At 50.5% G+C, this 20,982-nt stretch overlaps 1 protein-coding gene across 1 annotated transcript in view; it reads right to left on the bottom strand.

Annotated features, from left to right (window-relative positions):
* Tmem132b (transmembrane protein 132B) overlaps positions 1–20,982 on the bottom strand; it is a 131,455-nt gene that overhangs the window by 50,567 nt on the left and 59,906 nt on the right. The window contains exon 3 of the mRNA XM_048340717.1: positions 9,925–10,071. Within this exon, the coding sequence (XP_048196674.1) occupies positions 9,925–10,071 (147 nt within the window). The remainder of the gene's footprint in view (positions 1–9,924; positions 10,072–20,982) is intronic.

Below are 20,982 nucleotides of genomic sequence, written 5' to 3'. Positions count from 1 at the left end.
CTAGTACCTCTCCTACCAATGTTAAGCGGGCAATAAGAGAATTAAAATGGACAACTTTGTGCAAATAAACACAACGAGTTAGACAAAATGAGCAAATTCCATCAAGAACAAGCTGTGAAAGCTCACATGTGAGAGGAAATAAATAACCTCCTTTGTCATTTGTCTATTAATAGCATGGTACTTACAGTTCAAAATATCCTTACTAAGAAGACTCTAGGACAAAATGGCCCATTGACCAACTCCTCCAAACATCTAAGGAAAAAGTTTACCACTGCATACAAATATTTCTGGTAGATGGTCCAGTTGATCACACAAGCCAACAGTGCCCTGAGAACAAGACTATAGAGATACATTAGGATGATTTAAAAAATAAAACTAGAGGTCAATATCCCTTGTACTGTAAACATAGAAACCTTAATAAAATATTAACCATGTCAGAAAAAAAAAAAAAAAAAAGAAGAAGAAATCCAGGTTGTGAGGTTGCGGGGCGGGAGGGGGGGGCAAGGAGGGGGAGTCTGTGCCCTCTAGCGCCCCCTACTGCCTATAGAGCGCAGGCGACAACCTGCACCCCTCCACCCTCTCTCTGCTCACTGCAGGGGAGAAATGCTTAGCTCTTAGCCCAGAGCAGGTGATGCAAGGTAGGAGCGTGCATCCACAACTAGCATTACCAGAAGTGTTGGTGAGGGTGGTAGTGCAGGTGTCACCACTTTAGAAATAAAGAAACGGAGGCAGTGAGGGAAGTTCATGGTCCCAAGTAAACACTTGGGGACACAGTGAGGGAGATGGGATTCGAACGGATGCCTCCTGTACCTTAAGGCTCATTCTCAAGGTATGAAAACGCAAAGGAGATACACATCCAACAATGTGAGGTCCCACGAGGGATAAGGCAACTTAGAAATATACACATCACCTGCTTTTCAAATCGGCGGATGTGTTCCCATGGTAACATGGGGTTGAATGAGTCACACACACTGCTCTTCGGTGTGTGTAGCTCAGGTTCAATCACAGGGAGAAAACCAGCAAAGGGCCCATGTGAGGGGTCACTGCTAGGAACTGGCTTTGGCAGGCACTGGACCAACCAACGGATGGGTACAGGAGATACAGTCTATCTACACAATGGAGCATTATTCAGCCACAAAGAAAAATAGGATTGTGCAGTCTGCGGGGAAATGGATGAAACTGAAAACCATCATAGTGAGCAAAGTAAATTAGCTAAGCTCAGAAAGCCAAACACAGCAAGTTTCACCATATGTGGAATCTAGGTCTAAAATAACATAAGCAAATAGATCACAATATACTTGGACCTGAGTGTAAAGGAGGGGGGTGTGGGCCTACAGGAGGGAGGGGAAGAAAATGATACATTATATAGAGATGTATAAAGACAGCATCACGAAACCAACTACTGGCCCACTACTCGGGAAGCTGTGGAAGTACTGAGATGCCACACCATCACAGCTGGGCACATGCCGAAGGGAGGAATCTAAAAGGCAGCCATCCCAGCATTCTTGAGAAAAACAACATACTTAGACACAGCAAGCCAGCACCTCCAGAGGTCATGTTCACAGGCAGAAGTGACAGGGGCCTGTGAAAAGGCTCACAGAAGGTTTGTGATTGCAGACACTTATAAACACCTCTGACAAATCCTGAGCCCCTAAAAAGCAGGAGAGGACACTGATCATAGAGAAGGTTAAAAAAAAAAAAAAAGAATCAGAAAATAAGAGGACTAAGTGAGTTAGAATAAAAACGTTAACTATGGCTCTTAGCACTTTTCAATTTTTCAACAATGACCTCCATTGCCTTCAGAATGACAGGAAGTGAAATGAATGAGGAAGGCTTGTGCATTGCATAGCAAGCCATCACACCGTTTCTGAACACTTAACCTAGTCACATGGCAAGACTTTCCCGCGGGCTGAACTCCACTTGCCAGGGACAGGAAGAAAGGGAGACTGGTAGCTCATCCTAGCACCCTCAACCTGAAGGCACCCCAATTACAAAGGGGGGTTCCCAGCCCTTGTGAAGGCAACTTGATAAATTACCGCAGGGGGAAAATAAACACTTACATCATCCCTATCCAGCTTAATTTCATGGTACACAACTGCCTTCTATTTTATTGTCACCAAGACCCCAGAGAAAACAAACAGAATAAAGTTTACTGTGGTTAACAGATTTTTTTTTTAATTCTCTTATAGCTTCAGTGGGTTATTTAGCTTCAACAGCATCTGTTGACAATTTTTTTTTAATGTAACCACCATAGCTATAAATCTGCTTTGGTTATAAATGTTTAATTACAATGCTTCCATTTCAATTTAAGAGAAATCCACTTTCTATCTTAAGAGCTGTTAGTAAGAAAAAAACAATCGCAGCTCCCAAAGCCCTCCCGCAGGGACCAGAGTGGTCTAAGGAGGGAGGGTTGGGGAGAGACGGTGCAGAGCTGGGAGAAGTCAGATCAGTACCCATCCTCATGACAACCCACCACTGGGGCCCTGGACTTCAGGGAAAGAGGCCACCTACAAAGCAGGGCTCACAGCAGGGAGCGTCTTTTCAACACCACACTCACAGACCCCATGGAGTGTGGAGGGAAGACAGCTCCCTGAAACGCATGGAGTCTTTGTTCTCAGTGTCTCTCTCCGCAAGAGTCCCTCAAGTTGAGTGCGGTAGCTCAAGCCTATAATTTCAGCCACAGGACATGGGGAGACAGTGAGGATCCTGGTTTGAGGCCACACTTGGCAAAAAGTTAGTAAGATCCCATCTCAAGCAAACTGAAGCCAGGCACTGGTGGCACACGACTGTAGTAATCCCAGCAATTCAGAAGACTGATATCTGAGGATCATGGTTCAAAGCCAGCCCAGGCAGGAAAGTCCCCGTGAGACTCTTATCTCCAATGTATCACGGAAAAAGCCAGAAGTAGATCTGTGGCTCAAGTGGTAGAATGTTAGACTTGAGCAAAAGGAGATCAGGAACAGGTCTGAAGCTCTGAGTTCAAGACCCAGGATCAGTACAAAAAAAAGCAGGGCACGGAGACAGATGTCTGTAATATTACCCAGAAGCCAGCCCATACAAAAGGTAAAACCTTAAGTAAAAAATAACCTTCAAAAAGGGTAGGGGGGAGGCCTGGAGGAATGATTCCTGTGGCAGAGCACTTGCTCTAGGTCTTGAGGTCAAACCTCAGGACAGATGATTTAAAAAAAAAACAGTTCCCTAAGATGTGATGTGCTGAGCAAAGAGGCAGAGGGGCATGGCCATGCCTGGAAACCCGGATGTGTCCCGGAGGAGGAGACAGAGACGTCCACCACTGGGCCTGCTGCCTCTGCCTGGAAGGGTTGCCCAGCATCTAAAGGCTGTCCGGGGGCCAGGGAACCAACGCAAGCCCAGGCCTGCTTCAGTCCACTGACAGGAGGGCTACGATTCTACCCAGGCTGGAGGGGCCCCTGCCGAAAACCATGCATCTCATGGCCCCGTGGCCCTGTGGTCTTTAAGGGGCAGAGTAGCTTATGGGACATTGGTCCTTGCCCTAAACAGAACATCTCTTATCCTTGTTTTTAATTTATTTTTTGGATTTTGTTTGCACACACTAGTTGTACAAGGGACTTTCACTGCAACCCTTCCACACGTGTGCAGCATACCCACTACCCTTGCCCCTTCCCCCTCTCCCTCTGAAAGCAATTCCAGTGGTCCCCGGCTGCATTTCCACACATGCAGATAAAATAGTGGGACTATGTTCACCCTCATTCACTCTCTGACTTTCCTGCCTTTTTCTTTCTCTTGGTAGTAAGTACCAGGGTTTGAACTCAGGCCTTACTCGGTTTGCTTGCTGGACAGGCAAGATTTGTGCTGGATATTTTGGAGATGGGGATCTTGAAGACTTTTCTGCCTAGGCCAGCTTTGAACTGAGATGGCCTGGATCTCAGCCTCCTGAGTAGCTTAGCTTACAGGCATATTTCTTGAGTGTAGATGGGCCATCAGAGGCCATCCCCCGAGGTATTTCACAGGGGCGTGCAGCCTGGTGTAATGGGACTGACCCTCAGCTGCTCTCTTCCCGTCCCCGAGCCTCCATCATGCAGTGACTCTCAGTGTGTCTCCCCACGGGCCCCTCATGCCAGAGGAGGTCAGCGCTGAGGCCTTGATCTGCCCTGAGGCACTGGACAGCCCCACTCCCCCCATCACCCCACTGACCCCTTCAACACTCGTGGCCTGTGTTAGGTGAGAAACCAAGGCATGTATCCAAGTTGTGCCTAGGAAATGACAGCGTCTGGACTTAAGCCAGCCCTGACTGCACAGCCAGGACTTTCAATGACAGAGGATTCCCTCCCTCCAACAGGAAGATCAGAGTGTCCTGGTTCACGGCTGATGTTGAAGTCAGTTGCCCAGAGCAGCGCAGGCAGACGGGGATCCGAGCTGCCTGCTGGCCTCCGTTCCAGACCTCCCTTCTCTGCCTTCCCGGAGGTGGGAGAATCCTCAGCGATTTCCTCTACTGAACGCCCTCCCAACCTCCTCACGTCTCTCCTCCTCCATCATCAGGGCACAGGCCACCAGCCACGCCGCCACCTCTTTATTTGTGGCTGCCTTTGAAACGGGGGAAAAAGTAGCATCAAAGAGTTCCGAGGGAGAAAAGCAGAACCGACCTGGAAACCTGCTTGAAGATTCCGTTGCATTTGCTTAATGGCATGAATTCTTCCAACCCGACTGCATTTGGACTGAAGTCAGTGTGCGAAGGAAGGAAGGACAGTCCCCAGGCTCGATTGCTGTGCTTTGGGGTTTCACTGGGCTCCACAGTGAGCTTGCAGACAACAAATCAGAGAAGATTGAGCGCATCCGTTTCCTGATTCACATCTACACAAGCACCAGTGCTGACCCCGCAGTCCGCACTCCACCCAGGCCACACCTGCCCCTTTCCTGGCCAGGTCAGCTCCCTCAGGCCACACAGGGCCCGTTTTCCTGTGGCCCAGTAGGGCAGGGACTATACCAGGAAGAGCCAGCCAGCACCCCCAAGGCTGACACCCACAGGTGCCCCAGGAGCAAGACTCACTTGATCTGTGTTTAGAAAGAAACCCCGTTGAAATCCAAACCCTCCACTTAGGGGTTCATGAAGTTTCTAATCAGTTCTTCCCATGTATGTATGCCAAAGGTGATCCATTTATTTCTGGTGGGCCTTGCACCTTGCTCCTTTCAACATGAAAGCCTTTTTTTTGCATTATCAATCCTGCCAAATTCTTCATCGTTCCAAAGAAACGTTTGCGTGTTCTCACTTACCTGGAAACACGTGGCTCTCGCTGTCTGCCTCCCCAGCCCCATTAGATACAGGCAGGGTTATCAAGGACAGAATTCAGAGATCCCTCCGGGTCATTTATCCTGGGCCAGGAAGTGTGGTAACCAGCCCAGCAGGTACCAAATTCCCCTCCTTTGAGGTTGAGGAAATGGAGGCCACAGGAGTTTCTTCTCTTCTGAGTTCTAGAAGAAAGAAGCCTCCAACATGGGGCCCCAGCTTTGTTTTCCTTTTGTTTCTTTGTTTTGTTTGGTGCTAGGGGAAGATGTTAGGGAATGCTGGGACTGTGATAAACGGAGCCTCTCCTACAGTAAGCCCCACACCAACTCAGAGACCCGGGCCACGAAACCTCATCGGACCCAGTGTCAACACACCCCTTCTCCAGGCATGCCTGACTCATGCCGTGGCAATCAAACATGGCGCCTTGAGTGTTAGCCCCAATTAACCAAAAAGAAACTCAGCACCCCAAATGAAACAGATGTGTGGGCTACAGATAGGCCATTCCCATTAAAACAGTGCTGTGTAGGCAAACACCATACGTGCAAACCCCTCACGCTTGGTCACTCCTGAAAGCAAATACTGGCTGCTCTGTCATTCTTCAACCAAGGGGAGACCCAGGGTCTGGGTTCCTTCCCCACTGGACACCAAGGCGGGCCCTAGGGTGCCATTTGCCATCAAAATGCAGCAAATTCATCATCACTGTGGTTGCTTTTCTTTAGATGATTAAATATCATCTTCTTTCCATTACAGCAAGATCAGAGCGACAGCCGATCCATCAGCCCACTGCTGTGTTTAACTACAGTGTTATGCAACCATTATCCTGTGTCCAATCACTCTGCTGAAGAAAAAAACTTCATCTGCCTACCAACAACAGAAATTAAAGGGCCTGGGCATTTCTCCGACAGAACACCAATGGCAGATGAGTGAATTCAAACCAGCAAGCTCCAACCCAACCAGCAGGTATACCTTAAGAAAGATCCTCACAGCCAGATGCCAGTGTGATGATCACGGTCCAAAGGCAGCCCAGGCAGGAAAGCCCATGAGATTCTCATCCCCAATTAACCACCAAAACACTGGAAGTGGAGCTGTGGCTCAAGTGGTAGAGAGCTAGCCTTGAAGAGTTCAAGGACAGTGCCCAGGCCCTGAGTTCAAGTCCCATGACTGATTTTAAAAAGTAGAGCACCTGAACCACATGGTTTTATTGCTAGATGCGGAAAAAGCGTTGGATAAAATCCAGCACCCAGCAGCCCCACTTTTGGGTATCTATCCAAAAGACCACAAACAAAATCACAGTAATGCCACCAGCACAACAATGTTCATCGCAGCACAATTTGTCATAGCGAGAATCTGGAACCAACCCAGATGCCCCTCCATAGACGAATGTATCAGGAAAATGTGGTACATATACACAATGGAATTTTATACCTCTATCAGAAAGAATGACATTGTTCCATTTGTAAGGAAATGGAAGAACTTGGAAAACGTTATACTAAGTGAAGTGAGCCAGACCCAAAGAAACATGGACTCTATGGCCTCCCTTATTGGGAATAATTAGTACAGGTTTAGGCAAGTCATAGCAGAGCATCACAAGGCCCAATAGTTATACCCTTATGAACACATAAGATGATGCTAAGTGAAATGAACTCCATGTTATGGAAACAATTGTTATATCACAGTTGTAACTACTTTCAATGTCCTATGTGTATGTGTAGTTTCTATTATTGATGATGTTCTTGTATCACCTTCCTGTGGTTGTACCTACACTATCTCTGTAATCTTATCTGAGTATATTGGAAACCGTGTTTACTGGTATTGGAAGTAGGAAATTGAAAGGGAATACCAAATTTGAGAGACACAGGGTAAAAAAACAGAAACAACTACAAAAGCAATACTTGCAAAACTGTTTGGTGTAAGTGAACTGAACACCTCCGGGGGGGGGGAGGGAAAGGGGGGGAGGGAGAGGGACATGAGGGACAAGGTAACAAACAGTACAAGAAATGTATCCAATGCCTAACGTATGAAACTGTAACCTCTCTGTACATCAGTTTGATAATAAAAATTTGAAAAAAAAAAAAAAGTAGAGCACCTGCCAAGCAAGTACAAGGCCCCAAGTTCAAACCCCTGTTCTACCAGAAAGAAGGAAGCAGAGGAAAAGGAAGAGGAAAGAAACTTACATAAACTGAATAGGGAAGCAAGAGAGTATCTGCCATTGCTGCATAGCCTCCCCTTCTTCCTCTTCCTCCTCCTCCTCCTCATCGCCCTCCCCCCTCCTCACTGTGAGTCTTGAACACAGGTACAATGAGGGACTTGGCCAGTTCAACAGTTCAAGTTTCACCCACAAGTGACCTTGTAGTAACACGGTAAGCCTCTTAAGATTCACAGGTCAAACAAGAAAAATCTGCAGTTCTGCGGGCTTGGACTGGCCGCCTGCTGCTCCTGGATTCCGCTGCTGCCAGGCTCCTCCTCTGTCTCCCTCTGTCCCAGCCACAGGTGAACAGGCATTGCAGGGTGCCTCGGGCACCCACTCTGTGGCTCTGTCTCGCCACAGGCCAGAAACAACAGGGCCAACTGACCCTGGCCTTGCACCCGTGCTGCCGGGAGCAGGATAAACCTCTCGTCTGTACATGGCTGCCGTCCCCAGTGCGCACTGCATGGTGGGAGGTGATGGCTGTTCACAGGAAGGGAAGGCTCACGATAGTGCAGCCAGGCTCTCGGGTGAAGATGACCGGAGAAAGATTCCTGAAAGTTCACTCCCGGCGCTTCGATTCTGTTGGCACCCAGCTTGACCTTGACTTCACCTTGCGAGGGTTGACTGGCTTCTTTCCTCTTTCCTGACAGGCCATGAGCCTCCTTCAGCCTGTCCCAGTGTATAGCTGAGGTCTGGCGTCACGTGACGGGGACACCTGGTCCCAGCCGTGCTGCTGGTCCTTGCTCTCGCTTTCCTTCCCTCCAGCTCTGAGTTCATCCATTCTGCTCACTTCCACATGTTATTTTTCTGGTCTCTACAGCTTAGCTGGTGTTTCCATCTCCCTTAGCCTCATTGCTTCACAGTGAGCCTTCATTAAGATACTTTACATTGAGGATTTTGGGGGGTCTTTCCACACAACACACTTCTAGTTCTCATCGCCGGAGGCCAGGCGGATTGATATGAAGTTCTATGAGGAACTCCCTTCCGCTGGCTGGCGTGGCTACCAGGCCTCAGAGGCTTCTGCTTTCCCCAAAGTTCTGTCAGGGGTACAGTCACATGCTCACCTGGCTACCAGGCCCATGAGCCCAAATCTCACGCCTCACCCACCACCCCAGCCCCACAGCATAAAAGGCAGCGATCGCTGGGGCGATGGATGGTTCTGGAAGGACGGGCAAGGAGCATGAATCGCCAGGTCCTACTCGTCCCCAACAACGTCCAACACTGAACACCATGGTGAGAGGAGGGAGAAGCAGCTTCAAATTTTCTGCTTGCCCAAGTTTGTCTCTGTTTTCTCCTGTAGTCTTTTTTAATCTCTTCTAAACAGAGTGCAAGAAGATAGGTCTCACAAGAGAGTGATAACCACTTTGAACTTTCCTGGGTCTGGGAGGTAGCATGTCCTCTACTGGGACCAGGCTGTGCCACAGGCCCGGAAGCAACGCTCCGCCTCGGCAACGGCAAGGCCGTGACACTGGTGACCCCACACCCTGGCTCCAGCCCAGGACTCCTTCCCAAGGCGACACAATGGCAGACGGAGGCTCTGCTGTCACCCTGGGTTCACGTCCAGCCCAGCAAATGAGCCTGAGACACCGTCAGAGACGTGTGTGGGCAATGGGCCAGGCATCCCAACTCCAGGGCTCACAGGACAGTGCTCTGCCTGCTAGGTGGGCCCTGCCCCATGCACCTGAGTGGGGAAGACAGGCTGCCAGCCAGCAGCACCTCTCCATCCACCAGCAGATACTGAAGACACAGGCAAGAGCAACAAAATGACTCTACTGAAGCAGAAAAGGACAGCTGCCCACATGGCGGCCACCCTGCCCACCTCCCACACCTCCCTCCCCATGCCTGCTTCAGCGCTTCACGACACCCAGCAACCACAACATGGGCAACCCCGCCACACTGTGACCCACGGAGACTCGGCTGTTCTCCAGTTGCGGCCCAGCTCCACACCTGCACTACTAGGACCCACGGCCCCCCACACAGCACAGGTGGCCCCCACGCCCCCCCACAGGACACACAACCCCACGCCACAGGACCCCTGGCCCCCCCCACACACACAACCCCACGCCACCGGACCCACGCCCCCCCACAGGACACACAACCCCACGCCACAGGACCCATGCCCACACACACACAGGACACACAACCCCACACAGGACACACAGCCTCCCACCAGGACACACAACCCCACACCACAGAACCCATGGCCCCCACACACAGAACCTCACGCCACAGGACCCACGGCCCCCCCCCACAGGACACACAACCCCATACCACAGGACCAATGGCCCCACACACAGGACACACAACCCCACGCCACAGGACACAGCCCCATACACACACAACCTCACGCCACAGGACCCATGCCCCCACACACACACTGCCCACAAGCACTCCACACCTTCAAGTACACGATTTTCTCTATACCCGCACTCAGACGCCCGAACCCCAGCCCAGGCCGGCCTGCAGCGTTCACCTGCTCTGCGTGTCAGTGTGGTGGCCCACGCAGGCCAGGGCAGCCGTGGTCTGTGTGCTGCTGTGGTCTATTTCCTCCTGCACCGCCCACTGGTCCTCCTTGCTGAGCCTCACAGCTGTTATCCTCACACCAGCTGCTGCCTTAATTCTGCAAGGTGAAAAAAAATGGGTGGTCAAATGGGGAACCCCACCAGCCTCCTGGAAGAGCCCTTTGCACCAACCCAACCCCAGGCATATAGAGAAGAGCACCCACAAATGACTTTCCTTCCACAAGGCAGGCATAGTAACACACACCTATAGTCACAGCACTGGAAACTGAAGTGGGAGGACTGGGAATTTGAGGCCAGTTTGGGCTATAGAGTGAGATTATGTCTAAAAATAAATTAATTAGTAAGTACCCTGTTGTTTTTTAAAGACCCAAACATAAGCCCCAGCGTTTTGTCACACAAGTAAGTCAGGAATGAGCTCTCACTCTGTTGGCTGGGCCTGGTGAGGTGGGGAGAGGCTAGCCACACCCTGGAAGAATGGGGGCTGTATCAGATGTGGAAACACATTAGAGGTGTTACACTGTTACAGCATCCACACCATGCGATATATTTCAGTCAGTCTCACCCGCCACGCACACTCGCTCCACTTAGTGACTGGATTTCTACTTTTTTGCCCTTGCTAGCCTCCAACCATGATCCTCTTGATTTCTGTTACCATATCCAGCCTGAAAATGTTTTTGAAATAGGTGAGGTGATGATTGCACAACTCAGTGGATGTGCTAAATGCCCTAAATGATTGGCTTTAAAAACCACTGACTGTATGTTACAACTTTTATCTCAAAACAATGGGGAGGGTAGCAGGCAAATGTCCCATTCCAGGAACAAGTGGAAGCTAGAAACAAAAAAAGATTTATTGGAAATGAAACCTGGAAGAAAATTAGAAACAAAACTGTGAGATTCAACGAGGGAAAACTTCAAGCAGTCAGCATGAATTCTGGGGCTGAGGGTCACCCCACAGCCCCTGGTTTTTGCTGCCGACTTTCGGGGACCCTGAGTGGGGGGCTCAAGTAAGCGCACATTTAATTAAACAGAAAGGAAATGCTCCTGCCCCTCCTCCCCTGCCTCCAGGCCTCTCCGGCCTCTGCCCTCCGCAGCCCCCTGCGGCCCATGGCCAGCCCCCTGCCCCTTAGGAGTGGTGGCCCACCCCTCAGCGCCCTGGGAGGCTCCGGCACCCCGCCCCTTGCCCTGGCTGGGTCATTCTCCCACCGGGTTCTGCGGATTAAATGTGTTCCTTGTACAAAGCTTCTGTTCTTGCACAGCCATGTTCCTACAGTTAATTTATGCAAGCCATGGACAGAGGCGCCCTGTCTGCCCCGCGCTCGGCCTTCCAGCAGCTGGAGAGAATGTTCCAGAGCCTGTGTGGAGCTGGCAAGCCCCACCCCACCTCACCCCACCCCAGCTGTGGGTTTGGAGGCCTTGCTGTTCTAGGGGAGCCCCCATGGTCCTGGCAGGGGGAGTCCTTCCCACACCCACGCTGGGCTCCCCTGCGGCTCCACCTGCAGAGGGGCTGAGGGAGATGGGCAGAGCAGGCACTGCCCCATCCCCAGCCCAGCAGGGTGGACGTTGCCCCCTATTCTGCACCTGCTCCCTGCCCTCTTGCACCACCCTTACCTGCCCTGACAGGTGCCCCACAGGTGTCCCTCTGCACCCCATGGTCTTAGCTCCCTAACCAGCCTCCTTTCCTCCAGGCCTCAGAGCATGAAGGAGGCTGGAGCCTCCTTCCCTGTCAGTGGGCCCGGTCGCCATCTCTGCACAGATTCATGCGCTCCCAGCACCGGGCCTCCCCCACTGTCCACCTCTGTCCCTTCTGTTTGTCTGGATGGATGCTGCAGCAGGAAGACCCCTCTCAGACTTCACCCCAGGGTGCTCCCAGCCCTTCACCAGTGTCTCACCTTGCTGGCTCACACCTCCTTCCTCCTCACCACCCTGAAGGGCCCCAGCGCCCTGCGCCCAGGTGTCAGCCTGCAGTGGAGAAATGTGGTGCACACCCACAGCTCAGTCAGGTCGTAACCACTCACACACACACATACACACACACACACACACACACACACGTGCATCTGTGTTTGCCTCGTCTTCATGCAAATAACCACACAACCAGTGGAATTACAGGACTGCACAAAGCGCGACGAATTGGCAGAACAGAAAACCACTCACCGACACACTGACCTGTCAGGAAATCGATCCTCGCCCACACATGGCCCTGGGTAACAGCAACATGGCTCCCCACCCCCGACGCCTTGCCACCCCTGCCATCTTGGCCACACTCTGCCAACGCCTGGCCTCAAACGTACTGTTCACTATCCTGGTCAGACTCTGTGGACCCTTGGCTGGAATACGACATAAATTTCCATGAAAAAAAGTCCCCCAAAACAAACAGCACCTATGCTGGCCAGGCCTGCCTGCCTCTGTCCTCAGCCTGTGAGGCCACTGCTGCAGAGAGCCTCCTCTAATGAGACTCGCCTACAGATGGCCCGGCTGTCCCTCCCTCTGCCCCTCTGCCCCCTTCCCACACCCCCACCTCCACCTGTACCCACACATCCCTCACTCATGTTCCCAACGAGATTTGTATGTTCTGTTTCCTGTCTCATCCTGCTGCTGAGATCCATGCATGACAAACAGGAAGAGCTTAATCAATACTGGCAGTCCGCAGGGTCTCTCTCTCTCTCCAGGGTGTCATCGTCCCTGGGGGTCCTGTGAGGGCTGAAGGGGCTCAGTGAGTGACATTACCAAGGAATTGCCCTGAGCAAGGCAGAGGCAAAACCACCCAGCTGGGTCCCTGGGTTCCGAGGTTCTTAAACTCAGAAGCAGAGTGTAAAGTGACAGAGATCCTGACCCATATCTCGAGATGGACTCATAAGCCCAGTGGGGCTCCTGGAGCCGCTGGGACAAGGGGGGGTGTCCCAGGAGACTCTGTGGGGTACACCTGAGACACCCATGTCCTGTAGAGTCAGGTGAGAGGGCATGCCAGTCTCCACACACTCTCCGAGCCACGCCCATCAGGTGTGATTAAGAAAAACTGTAGATAGCTTTCATTTGGCACACGATATTCTCTGTGATAAATGAGCCACAGGGAGACACATGCACTCTCCTGGCAGACACCTGAAGGCTGGCAAAGTCATGCCGTGCTGAGAGCGCCTTCCAGCATAGGACTTAAACCTGCACAGGGGAGCAAGAGGGCGCTCCTACCCGACAACGTTCTGGGATGCCCCTTGGCGCACTCCCCCCCACCCCGTGGGGGCTGGAAACATGGGCCCTGAGGACAGGGACTTTTGGCCTCTGAGTAGGAACATAAACAGGAGGCTATGAAAGAAGGTCCTTATGAAAGAAGGTCCAGCTGGGAAAGCCTGAAGCTCCGCTCTGAGAACAGGAGCCCAGGAAGGACAACGTGTGTACACAGGTGAGAGCTCCCCTGAGCCGCTTGTGGACTCAGCTCACCCTCCCTCTCGGAGTCAAGTATGCTGCGTGTAGTTTTGGATCAGTCAGAAACCATGTTTTTGCTAGTCAAAGGATGCTTTTAATTACAATAGATCTTCAGTACTGCAGATGTATGGTTCCAAGGAGATAGCCATAGAGGGGGAAAAATGCAAAGACCCAGGCTGCAGAGTTTAACCCAGCTGATGAGGGTGCAGGAGTGGACAACAGCATCCCATCATTGACTGACATGCATTATGCGCGCATGGGAAGGCTTTTTTTAAAAACGATACTTTGTTAAAGCTATGAGAACCAATCCAAAAATAAGGTGGGTTTACTTTATACTATACTATACTACATACTATACTATATTTGCTTTTCCCAATGATTAATTCATGCCTGAATTTTGTTCACTAACTGGCTGGTTAGTTGGTTAAATGATTAGTTAGCTAACTGGTTGGTTGGTTGTTGGTAGGTTGCTTGGAAGGTATGTTGATTAGAAGCTGACTGGTTAGTTAGTTGCTTGGTAGATAGATTGGTTGGTTTACTGATTGGCTGGATGGTTGGTTAGTTGGATAGCTGGCTAGATGGTTGAATAGTTGGATAGATGGGTGGGTGGATAGGTGGATGAATGGATGTTTGGATGGATAGATGGTTGGATAGATAGGTGGGTGGTTGGCACATAGCTAGTTGGATGGATGGATCCATAGATGGATCGTTGGTTGACAGGTTGATTAGTTAGTTAGTTGGTGGGAAAGTTGGTTTATTGGTGGGTTGAATGGCTGGTTAGTTGGTTAGTGAGTTGGTTGCTTTGTTCATTGGTTAATGGGTTGATTGGTTGGATGGTTAATTGGCTGGCTAGTCAGTTAGTTGGTTGGATGGCTGGTTGGATGGTTAATTGGTTAGTTGGTTGGTGGGTTGGTAGGTTGATTGGTTAGTTAGTTGGTTGGTGAGATATTTTACCTCCTGGAAGAAAGCTTAATATCAGCAACTGGGAAAAGCTATGTGCAAAGCAATGGAGCCCAACAAAGCAAGGGAACTAGAGCCAGAGCCATCTCTCCCTCCATTATGGATCTACCTGTGCCTCTCTGACCAGGACAGTTCTGTGTGCAGAGCAGCTGTGGCTTCATGTTTGCAGAACACTTGCAGCTGGTAAGCCTGAGCACATCCCGCCTGCTCTCCCAGCTGTGGGGGACAGCTGTTAGGTACTTCTCCAACCAAATGGTGACTCATTCAACACAATACTGTCTCCGAGAGTTCAGCCTCACAGTCACAAGTCTAATCTCAAACCACAGTGCCTTCTGCAGTCAACCTAACAGAGTGAGTCCACCCAAAAACTTCCTGTTGAGTGTCCCCTGTTCCGTGCTAGCTGTATTGGCTTCCCAGGGCTGTTATAGCAGCTTAGGAAATAAATTAGAACAACTGAAATTTACTCTCTCATGGTTCTGGAAATCATAAGCCTAAAATTGAGGTGTTGGCAGGGTTTGTGTCTCCTGGAGGCTTTGAAAAAGAGCCCTCCCTGTGCCTGCAAGTATCCAGCACCTGCCAGAGAATGAAACCAAAAGAGGACTGCAGAGATGGCAGGTAAATGCAGGTTGTGTTTTAGCCAAGTGTTTGAGGATCTGCATCCAGCCAGACCTAAGGCTATCCTTTGAGCTTTTCAGCTATAGGAACCAGTAATTCCCTTAAGCCACATTTGAGTTGTGTTTCTTCTATTTGCAATTGAAAGTTCACTGACAAAAACAGTCAAGCTCTGACATTTCCACCACTCAGAGGGCCAGATAAAATCCTTCCTGTGTTCACAGAAGACACACACAGAAAGTTACCCCCCTGTCATTCAAGGACGAGAGAGCAGATGGAAAAGGATATTTAATATTTCAGCCCTCCTCGTGAGTAAGGAGAGCAAATGCTAAATCAGGGGAACCTCTGGAAACATTCGGAGATCTTCCCTTGTCTCATCCATCATTTCAGTCATAAATATTAATAAACAAAGCTAAGAGAGAAAAATTCAATCCGTAACTCAAAAGAAGCCTGACCTTTCATGGAATTAAACTTACTTTCTATCAGACCTGCTATTTGTAGACTGTTTTGGTGATATAAACCTTCCAAATGCCTAATAAAGAATGGTCTATCGTAGTACTTGAAAAGCATTTTTTGAACCACAGTAATGATATTCCTTACCTCCTCTTTTCCCATGCAGACATGGCTAAAGGTTCATCCTGGCCCATGAGTTATTTCCTGAGTATGGAGACATGTCAATGACTATCAAGATACACACACACACACACACACACACACACACACACACACAACACATACATATACCTCACACACATAATACACATATATACATCACACATGCACAATACACAAACATACGCCACACACATTCTCACACACACACAATTCACATATATACATATATCGCACACATACATACACACACATCCACTGCTACAAACTCTTTACCACCTATATTATTTTTCAATACAAAATTTTCTTCTAGGGGCTGGGGATATAGCCTAGTGGCAAGAGTGCCTGCCTCGGATACACGAGGCCCTAGGTTCGATTCCCCAGCACCACATATACAGAAAACGGCCAGAAGCGGCGCTGTGGTTCAAGTGGCAGAGTGCTAGCCTTGAGCGGGAAGAAGCCAGGGACAGTGCTCAGGCCCTGAGTCCAAGGCCCAGGACTGGCCAAAAAAAAAAAAAAACTTTCTTCTAAGTCCCAAATCTCTAAACAAGTGAATACTGTTAGCTTGCCTGCTTCATGGATTTGTTACACAAAGAGTCAAAAAATAATAAATAACTGGGAGAGCATGAAGGAGTGACTCCTCTGTACATCACTTTAATAATAACATTTTAAAATAATAATAATAATAATAATAGCTAGGAATATGGCCTAGTGGTAGAATGCTTGACTTGTATACATGAAGCCCTGGGTTCGATTCCTCATCACCACATATATAGAAAAAGCCAGAAGTGGCGCTGTGGCTCAAGTGGCAGAGTGCCAGCCTTGAGCAAAAAGGAAGCCAGGGACAGTGCTCAGGCCCTGAGTCCAAGGCCCAGGACTGGCAAAAAAAAAAAAAAAAAAAAAAAACACAAAAAAAAAACAACTAAAATAATAACAATATATCAAAAACAGAAATTTTAAATCCCCACATGCACACCATGGCTCTGTGGATGTGAGGCCTGTGTGCTCTGATCAGCTGTGTTTAAATCACAGTGTTAGAGTACCCTAAAATAAGGGGCCAGACTCTGGGCAGAGGTCCACTGTGCATCTCCCTGGATGGGGAGGGAGCCGGCTGGCTTGTCACGGATTAGATTGTGTGCGATTTATTCCTGTGGACCCTGCTGACAGTGTTCTGCTCCCAGATTACCAGGCAGAGGGCCTTGGGCTCTTCCTTTCTCTTCTTAGCACCTCTGCTCTAAGCACGTGCTATCAGCAGGGTAACCCTTTGCTCAGGTGGATTGGGAATGCCAGTTCAGTACAGAACAAAGAATTTGAAAATGGGAGAAAAATAAAATAAAATAAATAAATCACAGTGTTATCTACTGTTCCCCTGCCCTTCATCTGGTGAAACTCTGCCTCCCAAAAGACAAAAATAAAGAATTATGACAGTCCTTCCAATCCAAAATGTGTGTGTAACACACTGGACTTTACGTGAAAAATTCCGATTTGCTGGAAGGCAGCTTGTCTTTAAAAATGAGCGGTGTTCTGGGGAAATGAATCGAATGTCCACGGCACAGCACTGAAAGCCACGTCTCAAGCGTATGCGCTTTCTCCCCCATGGACTCCATGGATCCACTCATCCGTGGATCCACAAGGCTCCAGTGTCCGCTGTAGACTCCATGGACCCATGCCTTCATGCATCAGAAGGCTCTACTGTACTTGAAATCACTTCTTAGAACTCCCAGGGAAAATTACACTTAATATGCCCCAAGCTGAACTCAAGATCACCCCCATCCCCAAATGAAAGTAAAATATACTTCTCTCGTCTCTTTGACAAAGTACCACCAACCCCCAAATGGCTGAAGGCTGGAACCTTGCATGCATCTGAAGCCGCCAGCACTCCCACAGCACCCCTGAGAAGACGCCGGGCCCTTCCTGTGCCATCACCATCATCCTCACATGCATCTCATCCACTCCTAAGATGCAGTCATGGCCTAGACATGCGCTTCTGTTGAAATGACAACAGTGGGGAGAACGTCTGTGTGGACAGTATGTGGACAGCATGCCAGCATGGCTAGGAATCCTGGCCATGGTCCCGAACTCTGCAAAACACTGATCTCAGAAAGGATCAACCGACTCAGACCATCCCCAGCGTGGGCAGTGGGCCCCACGGGCTGAGGCTGCTCCCTCGCCACCCAGAGTGACAGACCAAAGAGGCAAGTCTCCCAGACAACAGGTGGTCTTGCTGCCTAGCTCCAGCCCGCTCCGATGAGAGGAGCCAGCATCACAGTCGTAGAGTTCCACTCCAGGTACGCTTGCTCAACAGCTCCAATGAAAGGAGGAAACACATCTGAGGGGAAATTGCACTGCTAAAAACGGAACTCTGAGTTTATCTTGTTGTCAAAACCACACTGAGTGGAACACCCCCCACACCTCTTCCTGTGTCCATCTGTCTTTATCCGTCTGTCTTCATACATCTGGCTCCTCCTGTCTGTACCTATCTGTGTGTACCCACCTGCCTTTCCCACCTGTCTTCACCACATCCAGGGTGGCCAGAAAAGGCAGCCTCCAACAAAAGGATTCTTAAGCAAAGGGAAGGTGAAGAACCTGAGTTTCTAACAAGTAAACCACCTAAAGCTTTCGCTGCTCTGGAACAGTGTTTAGCAAATGGTTCAACTCAAAATGCCATTTCCTGGCATCAGATCACAGGGACCAAATCACGCATCTTTCAGAGACATTCAGCTCCACTAAGAACTTCTGCACTTAGGGACAGTTCAGCTGAGCTGATAGCTCAGCAAAGTGCCCTGAGCCAGGTCTCCAAGGGGCAGGAGCAGAACTTGGAGTCCAGCTCCAGGCCTCTCCCACCCCCAGCCTATCCCTGTTCATTGAGGATGCACTTCTCTTTTCTACTCATTTGAAAAAAATAATTGTTCTTGTGTTAAATTGACTCACAGCAATTGCACACATCTGTGGGGTACAGGATGGTATTTCTACACATGTCTACAATCTGTGGCCATCAAATCGGGGATACACAGAATGTACTTGCAGTCCCCTGAGCTAGAAGGGAGTTAGGGGTGACCAGGGAGCCTTGCACATACAGGGTACCTCACAGGAAGCCTGACAACAACCCAACTGAGTGCGTCTGGAAAGCCCAGCAGAGAGGGACACCACAAGAAGCTGCTGGAAACCCTGAGCCAAGCAGACAGGAGGCGAAGGAGGTGTTCTCAGACTCACAGGAAGGACAGGAGAGCCAGAGGGTGCCAGGGAAGCAGACAGACAAGAGTAAAGGACCTACAAGCGGGACAGGAGCGGTGGAGGCTGGGAAGCGGAACGGGAGCCGGGCAGGAGTGTGATACAGTGGCAGCACAGAGGTCACACAGTAGGGAACAGGCTCCCTAGCTGCCCCTCCTCCTGCCCTCTGGTCTTCTGCCAGTGCCTGCCATTGACTGAGCCAGCAGAAGGGGACGAGGGAACTGTGGCTGGCAGAGTCAGCTTCCTCCCATACACATACAGACAGAACAAAGGAAAAACAGTGAGAGAACCACGCATGGACGCTGCCCCACCACACACACCATGCCCCCAGCCCCTGCAGCACCCCAGGAGGTGGCTCATCCAGACGGATGCTTTACCCCCAACACTGAGTGGAGGTGGGGACTCCTGGGGCCACAGCCACCAGAACCCCACATCACAAAGTATGCACGCTTAGCTGAGAGAAGGCTCCCAGGGTGAAAACCACAGGATCAGACGGCCCCTAAATCCAGTGGCCAGCGTGCTTGAAAGAGATGAGGTGGGCCAACACTGAGCTGTCAGCAGGGATGTGTTCCTTCTGTGGGGTGCAAGAGAAAGTCCAGCTCTTTGTCTTGCCCTGCTCCTAAAGAACAGGCTTGTGGGCAGAGGAGAACCCAGAGGAAAGAGGAGCCCGGGGGGGTGGGAGGGAGAAGAGGTGCCTGGTGGGAATGGGTGCCCTGGGTGCAGAGGTGCCCAGGGTACAGGGGCACCTAGGTGCTGCAATGCCTGGGGTGCATACATACCCAGGGTGCAGGGGTACCTGGGTGCTAGGATACCTGGGGTGATGGGGTACCCGGAGTGCAGGGGTATCTGGGTGCTGGGGTCCTTGTAGAGGTACCCAAGGTGCAGGGATGTCTAGGGTGCCAGGGTCCTTAGGGTGCTGGGGTGCTCAGAGGCTGGGATGCCTAGGGTGCAGGGGTGCCTAGGGTGCAGGGGCGCCCGAGGTACGGGGGTACCCATGGACATGGTATACCCATGTCTGTGTTCAGCTTGCCCAGGGCGGCGCCAGAAGACCCCATGGATCCTCATGGGTCACCAGCCCCCTCTCCTGGTGTCAGACCTCCCTGGACCCCCAGGAGAGGTGGGGGGCAGGAGGTAAAGTCCCAGTCTGTGCCATCCCCAGCTGGGAGCCTCACCTTCAGGAATCTCCCTCTGGGCTCCCGCTGGCCTTCGAGAAGAGGCACTGCCCCATTTCAAACGGCCCCATCCCAAACATCATGCCACCCGTGACAGCAACTGAGGGGACACAAACTTCCACCTAAGAGGCCACCAATCGGAGAGTCCTGAAGAGCTTCCACTGAGGGCCAGTGCTCGCGCAGGAGATGCCGTCTCCAGCAGCCCCACCCCTCCCCCTCTGCTTTATCCTGGCACCATCTGTCTGGTTACTTAATATTTTCTTTTAAATCTGTTTGCTGGATTTGCATTAATTTACCTAGTGAGGAAGCAATATATCAGCATTTGAAATGGGAAGGAAAAAAAAAAGAAAAGAAAAGCAATATTACTTTCCAGAGAGAAAAGAAACCCTTAAACTAAGTACAATAAAAACAGAACAATGTTATTGAAGTCTAGCCAGACGCTGCTGTCTGCCAATGGCTCGCAGCCTGGGCTGTGGGCTCTAGATGTTTCAAACGAAACCAAACAACAGACAAGGGGGTCTCGCAGGTGGTCAGGGAGGGGCCAGGAGGGTACCACACAGGAACCACGTGTGTGGTTCACCGGGCTGCCAGGCGAGGCTGGGCACCGGCGCCTCCTAAGCCTCACACGTGGTTCTCAAATGGCCACAGCCTTCCTAGGGTCCATCTAAAGCCATCTTTCCCCTTCGCTGGTAGTTCCCAAGGCCACTAGAATACATTTCTGGGCTGATTTTAGCTATTCTCTAAGATGCTTTAAAACCAAAAGTCTTGTCAGAATCTGGTAACTTTGGGAGAGAGGGTGAAAGAACCAGCCAGGGAGTTCTGGGCACACAGGAGGGTGGTGCATGTGCCTGGGCAGATCTTGCCTCACCTCACCCGCCTCGTCCACCACTTTCTCTGGCCTCCAGTCACATTGCTATGGAAACGCACTGCTGTGGCAAGTCAAACTCTCTACCTGGTGTTAAGGTGCCACGGGGGCTCCTTGAAGACAACCACAGCCACCAG

Source organism: Perognathus longimembris, chromosome 3 (genome assembly GCF_023159225.1).
Source record: "Perognathus longimembris pacificus isolate PPM17 chromosome 3, ASM2315922v1, whole genome shotgun sequence".
Lineage (NCBI taxonomy): Eukaryota > Metazoa > Chordata > Mammalia > Rodentia > Heteromyidae > Perognathus > Perognathus longimembris.
The sequence above is the reverse complement of the archived record's forward strand: the minus strand, read 5'-3'. Positions and strand labels throughout refer to the sequence as shown.